At 38.7% G+C, this 7,139-nt stretch overlaps 1 protein-coding gene across 3 annotated transcripts in view; it reads right to left on the bottom strand.

The window, feature by feature from the left end:
• The window catches only part of LOC115234526 (protein outspread), a 223,743-nt gene that overhangs the window by 7,824 nt on the left and 208,780 nt on the right, over window positions 1-7,139 (bottom strand). The window contains exons 1-7 of one of the 3 annotated variants that reach the window (XM_029805681.1): window positions 5,249-5,341; window positions 4,047-4,610; window positions 1,747-1,919; window positions 1,276-1,416; window positions 1,045-1,206; window positions 629-801; window positions 1-380 (exon numbers count right to left, since the gene is read on the bottom strand). In XM_029805681.1, coding sequence (XP_029661541.1) covers window positions 1-380; window positions 629-801; window positions 1,045-1,206; window positions 1,276-1,416; window positions 1,747-1,919; window positions 4,047-4,218 — 1,201 coding nt within the window. In that variant the 5' untranslated portion in view covers window positions 4,219-4,610; window positions 5,249-5,341. Of the gene's footprint in view, window positions 381-628; window positions 802-1,044; window positions 1,207-1,275; window positions 1,417-1,746; window positions 1,920-4,046; window positions 4,611-5,248; window positions 5,342-7,139 lie in introns of those variants that run through there. The other 2 variants (XM_029805683.1, XM_029805684.1) reach the window with 2 other exon arrangements.

The following is a 7,139-nucleotide window of genomic DNA, read 5'->3' as shown; positions in this document are numbered from 1 at the left end:
CTTCCGATCTCACACTATCTAGAGTGCTTCTCCGCGAACTTGGAGGCGAACTTCGGCTTCTCTTGTAGACTCTCGATCTAGAACTCGACCTAGATCGAGCTTTCACCCTGGATAACGCGGTTCTTGTTAACGGTGGCGATGGTGGTAATTCTGACCATTCGTGGTTTGTCGAATCCGACCAGCCAGAACCTTTGAGCGCGATAGGCCAATCGCCATTTCTCACGAGTGGCGGCGATACCGGCATCTCCGACCAATCGCCGGACTCTCTTCGTCCACCCTCGGAAGCAGTTCTATATTCTTCGTCGGATGAAAACAAAACCGATCTAGGCGTGATGGATGTCGAGGGAACGACAGAGTCTCTTTCACGATCCATAATAGATCTACAATATAAGACAGACACAATTTTATATATATATACTCTTTAAAAAATTTTTTTTAAAAGATTCAACTCTTTCTCTCTCTCTAACTATTTTCCACAAAAGGCCTTTTCTATTTTATAATAACTACGCTATAACATTTTATATAATATTAAATATTTTAAATTCTTTACTTCATTGATCTAAGAAATTTCACTCGATTGATATTGCTATGTAAATTACATATTAAAAGATTTTGTAATAATACTCACGTAATAGGCGATTGCGAATTTGTTTCTTGCTGAGTGTCTGAGCAAACGGTAAGAGAATCTACATTACTGTCAGGATCAGGTAGATTGGCCGCTCTTTTGATAGCCGACATCCAACTAGACCTAATACCAGCAGTCACCGCCGATAACACCGTACTGCCCCTGTCGTCCCAAGCCTGTGTCGAAAACCAAAGCTATAAGTACGCATAGTTTCATTTTGAGCAAAAAACAAGGTCGTTTAATGCAATTTTGTTAAACTTAAGAAAGAAATGATATAAATCTAATTTCAAAAAATATTCTCTCTCTATTTTAATATAAAATAATATATATTATATAAAGCAGAGATTGTGCAAACGCGGTTATTTTTTAGAAAATGTAAATATTTTTCGCAAACACGATATCGTAATTATAATACTCACGACAGTTTGAAATCCATAATTTCGCGCGACCTGTAGCGGCGTAACCGCGGTGACAGTGTTGAGGTCTATTACGCCATCCATGATGCCCTTGTCCTCCGCACAGGGATCTCTATAATACATTAGTCCGCAGCCTCTTAGAACAAACCAGTGCTTGTTCCATTCCTAGACAGAAGAACGAATTTCTTAAGAAATGCTCGCGAGAGATTACGTTCACGAAGACACGAGACGCACCTTATTCAATCCCTGTTTCATCAGCCAACCCTTCTTGATGTTCAGCAAGTCCTCTGCCGGCAGATCAACTCTCAGCTCGGAAATGGGCGAGTACCTGATGCCGGAAATATCTAAGCCGCAGCCGTCGGGATCGCCTCTTATCTACATATGAGACGCATTTCATAACATATAATTATCGTGTTTTTATTTCAAACTAATACAAATGATTATACATAGAAATGTCGCGTTTTTATTTTTTATAAAATATTAATTATTATTTTATTAATATTATTTTTTTTAATTACATTATTATATTACTTATTATTAGTTTAAGTTTTTAAATTATTAGATTAAGTTAGAGTAGAAATAAAATAAAACATTCTTATAAAACCGAAAATATAAATATGTTTTAAATACGCAATGATTAATTGTCATCTGTTAAAATGCAAGATATAGATATAATTAATGAATATTTGCTATATTTTTTCGTACAAGCTTATCTTGATGAACCGCATTGACCGCGTCCACGACGTCTCTGGTCGGCTCCGAAGTTCTTGGTTTGATTCTCCTCACTCGTGGCTGCGTTAACGAAGCCGCTATATCCCGCAGCTTCCCTTCTCTTTCCCGCTCGTGCTCCAAAAGTATCCTCCGGCACGCGTCATCATCTGTATAATATATTTAACTACATTTCTGTACGGTATTTTTGTCGCAATATATTTTTTCTTCACACGATATATATATATGTACATACATATATACCTTATATATATACAATATATATAAAAGATATATTATAAAAAACATAATTTAATTTATCTAGCTATCCATCTATTCGTTTATTTATTTCATTATTTCTCACGTGTCTAACAGCGGTAGTTCAGGATAATATAAATTATAATTATGATACTTAGAATTCCACGGACAGAACAACCATCGCACGTGAAATCGTTATGCCGTCTTCCTGCGTTTGTCGTTATCAAAACATTCGCTTCGGTACGTCGGCGCGCGCGAGTTAACTAATTAATTTCTTTTCCGCTTATAAGAGTGCCCTTCGTCCAACACGTTGACGCCTGCACGGGCAAACGACCACTCCGCATTAATTGACCGCCGACTAATTAATAATCTGGTTGTGCTTCTTGCTGCAGCAGGAAGCATCAGAGAAGTGAAAGACTATCTTGCGCGCTTTCCTCCTTGTTTACCTTAGCAATATGTCAAAATCAAACACGTCATCGTTATATTAATGGCTATGAGCATAAAAATTATCACAATTTATCTCTATAAATAAAATTAAAATTAATAAAATAATTAAAATAAAAGGATTTTTCTGTTGAGAACTTTTGTGAGAAAACTATGACGTTGCTAATAAATTGCATAGATAAATTCCGCAAATAAATTCCGTATCAGAATTTTTCATCGAATGCGATTAAAACCGACTGAGGCTTTAATCAACGATCTGCGGTTTAAATCTCCCAATGATTCCGACGTTCCGATAAAACGCACGCGTTTCAATAATCCACGTTCGTTGTAAATCGTTAGTGAGACTGTTCCACGGATTTCGCATGCCTTGGTCGGATTTTTCGCGATGCAGTTTCTAAAGTATCCCGTCGTTCGTTCGGCGTCAATCTAAATGAAATCTACGAATCGCGGTGCAATGCACAGCGGCCGAGTGACCGCAGATTTCCTACGCGATTGTGCGCACGCAATTACGCAACTACGCCGGATACTATCAGGCCCCGATATTCTCCCGAGACTTCTCTCGGGAGGCCAAGGTTTGATTGTAAAAATCGTGAAAGAAGGAATAGTGGCGAAACCGGTTTTTCTTGACAAAAAACACTCTGTGCTATTGTTATATGTTGCAAGTAAATTATTTTTCTAAATAGTATCTATTGGAATGCAAATAAATTACTTTCCTTTAAATAATACGTATCTCGAAATCTTTTTTGCACTGTATCACTAATTCTCTTGAAAGATATCTAATTTCATTAATATAATTTTCTATATGCGAATCTGGAGCAACATTTCTTTGAACTATTACGTTTGTTATATTAATTATATAGAATAAAAATAGGTCAGCTGTCCGACTTAATACGTCAGCTGTTTCTTTTGCGGATTGCAAATCATCGTCATTGAGAATGTAAAATCCAGCGACCTAGTTTCCATCCGTATCTAAACTAGTTTTATCCGACTATTAAGAATAAGAAAAACTTTCGACGTAAATCGTGACAAAGCGAGACGAACATCTTGAAAGTTATTACTTCTAATGTAACTTTCATGTTATCTTGAAATATCTCAGAGAAATGAGATATACCTAATATTATTTTTAAATTATTTACTATCAATCATTCATGTCCTAATTTCAATATGATCTCGACAGCACAACGCAAATCAATCCAAACGAAGCGATCAAATACAGTAATATATCTTTCTATCATCAGGTATCTAATTATAATATCATTAAAGGATATCTAGTTTAATTAAATATAATCGAAAAAATAAGTCACGAGCGATTGAAGATCATTGTCACTAATAGTTTTATAATCTCATTAACTTTTTATCAAATTTTAATTAAACTATTAAAATTTTAGAAATGCGAATCGAAAAATAATTTTATAAATAAATTCAGAAATGTGAACAAAGAAATCTTCCGCGTATTGACAAAAATCACAAGAATCATCAGGCAAACATCGTGTAATCGTAATCAGAGTCAAGGAAATGTCAAAGCACAGATGATAATTTTATCTGTCAAAGGCATCGGACACTCGAAGAAATTGTGTCTCATCGAATATACCGACCTAGTTTCTCGCCGGAGGCCGTGCTGGTCGTGTCGCCGGTTCGTTCGCCCTGCTGATTCATCCTGCGCCTGGCCTTGTCCTCGGCACGGAGCTTGTCTCGGGTCGGTGGTGACGCGCTGCTGGCAGGTTGATCCCGATAGCTCGTTGATCTCGCGCCGTCGTTGGGGATCATCGGCGGCTTATCGGTCAACGAGGCGGCATTGCTCGAGATGGTTGTCGAAGTGGTCGAATAAACAGTGCTGCAAATGTTGCCGTTCAACGACGCCGTTGTCGTCGTTGTCGCGGTTGTCAGATAGCTTCCGCTGGAGCCATTCTCGAGGGACGCCACAGTATGCAAGGGCGATAAATTGTTTCTGACCTCAGAGACGCTCTCCGTGTTACCGTTGGTCAGCACGCTATTGTTAGTCGCGGTGCAGACGCTAGTTGTTACCAAGGACGGCGTCGACGAGAAGACGGAAGAGCACAAGTCTGACGTTCCGTTGCCGGTCTCCGGGATCCACGCGCTGCTGCGCGGCTCTGATTGACAGCTATTGAAGCGCGGTCGCGGTGGATTTGGTGTGTTACCTGCGATGATCAAGTTTCAATGCCTTTGTAAGAATTCAGGTGATTGAATGCGCATTTGCGATGCGAAAGCTTTGAAATCTCCACGAAGGAGCCGAAAGAAAATTAAGCAATTTTTCTTTCTAAGAAAGGAATTTTTTACTAAACTTAAAAAAAAATTTATACATATATAAAACATATATACTTATATATTTAAGAAACACCATCGTATGATTTGACTCGAGTTAAGTTGTGCTGTAATTTCTGAGAAAAATGATTGAGATAGATCTAATTAGAGGTAACGAGAACTAGAGATAACGAGGTGATAGTGATACGTAATAATGACAGTATATATATTATGAAAAGATATGTGCTTTCTCCTTCACACGCGAAGGTATCGTCTTATTATTTATATCCACTTCTGTCACACGCATCTCATGTTTACTACGCTGGTTAAATTGTTGCACATTCCACCTCTCATTACATCAAATTGCTTGCGTAAAAGACTCTTGTCTGTGCAATATTACTTTTCCGCAGAGAAAAATGGAAATGACTAAGCGAGGTAGTAATTACGCCATCGTTAAACTACTGGCGTGGACATATCTTTGCATACATGCGTATTATTGTAAAATTTGCATAACATGAGCAGTAGGCATACTCACTTCGAATCGTCGGCGTAACTTGCAGAATCGTCGTCTGTCCGCCGGGGAAGGTTGCATTTCGCTTATGCCGACCCTGAAAACCACAGAACGCAAATCGTGAAGAAATTGCGACGGAATATTTCCACAGATTCTATTATCAAAACCCTCGAGCGTTTTTTTCCGCCGTTAAGGATCTCAGCTGATTGGATAATCGATCTGGAAATTGATCCGCAATAAACGCGCGAATAATTACGTTTATCCTCGACCATAATCGTAAAAACACGACAATCCTTAAACACAAACGAATGTGTATCTCATGGAAAATATTTACTCAAATTTAATCAAAAGATATTTAGTTAATTAATTAATCAATTATATATATATATAATGCTCTATCTTTTTATTTATATAATTAGCGTTATTAATGCATGCGACATTGTTTTCATATACCATTTCGTAACTTTAATTTAAAAAAGTTGCAACGGTTGTGCAACTTCGCGAAGTCATCTCGAGGTGATCGCGAAGCGATCGAGCGCCCTTTGCGCAAACAACGCGACAATTCCAAGGACAATGGGAAGAATGGGGAGGAAAGGAAAGGGAAGTAATTGCAAAAAAATGTGGAAAAAAACGCGGGAGCAACATTTCCTCCACGTTCACTGCGCTAAATGTCGCATGGCACGCATGCATCTTGCCTTGGCCTCGTAACGTAATCGTTCGTTTACACCAGTGACGAGGTCCACGGCAACGACGTGGTGTAGCCGTATGCCGATCGATCATTGCTTGCGTAACGGAATTAACGTGTGCGCGTAGCCATGTAATCTCGTACGAACAATGCGAGAATGCGAGACCGCGATGGGATCCTAAACGATTCTCGCGAGAACGATTGATCGATTGTGGCCGCGACGCGAAACCCGCGAGCGCAGAAAACACTCCATTCTGTTCTCTGAAGAGATAATTATCGAGCTATTGCATTGGATGTGCGCAAAGAAGACTGAGTATGAAGAAGAATGCTTTTTGTCTGAGAATTGCAGGAGCTTTAACAGGCACGAGTCTCGCAATACATAATTTATTATAATTTACAACGCATCGGCTTTACAAGATGATATTTATATATTTGAAAATATATATATCTTTTAAGCGTTCTCGAGACAATGTATGATAATTCAAAAAATATTCTTCCTGCATTTTCAACAAGTAATTCAAATAAAACTTAATTTAAATAAAAATATACGCGTTGCAACGAGAAAAAAAAAAAAAGAAATCAGCCGAAATACAAGATATATCGTAACGTGTGTGGAACTTATTTCGAGAATAAATTTCTGAATCCTATGTATCCCATAAATAAAATATCTTCCATGAGATCTATTCTTCGGTAAATGACGTCAATACGACGGTGTGTTATATCGCACGCGTCACGATGCAATAACTAATGTTTCGCGTTTTGTACCAGAAGCACTGAATGAAGAGATATTTCTCCGCTCGCCGATCGATCATGTCTTACGTAATTTCGCGGCCGAGTAATCCGCGGTGTTATTACAAAGTTCCGAGCAGTGTAACGAACGACAGCTTTTGAGCGGTTCGATTTACGGCGTCTGATTGATTGGAAGGTTCGCGCGAGCGCGAACACCTCCCCGTACCGGATACCAATTTAGTCGATAATCGAGGAAGGCTAAACAATTACGGCGTAATTATGGCGGGGAAACGCTGGTCCGGCCCAAATTTCGTCGCGACTTGTACGTGTTGCGCAACAAATATACACGCGATATGAACACTTGTGTTTGAGGCGCTGTAAACCATCGTCAATGTTAAATCATCGTCACGCAGAGCGTTCTAATAATTGCTTTACAATCCCAATATTCGCGACGTGCACGAAACGTTGTAAATTTATTTATAGATTGCTTTATCGCGCCGT

Source organism: Formica exsecta, unplaced genomic scaffold, assembly GCF_003651465.1.
Source record: "Formica exsecta isolate Colony F162 unplaced genomic scaffold, ASM365146v1 scaffold2, whole genome shotgun sequence".
Lineage (NCBI taxonomy): Eukaryota > Metazoa > Arthropoda > Insecta > Hymenoptera > Formicidae > Formica > Formica exsecta.
This window is presented reverse-complemented; position numbering and strand designations above follow the sequence as displayed.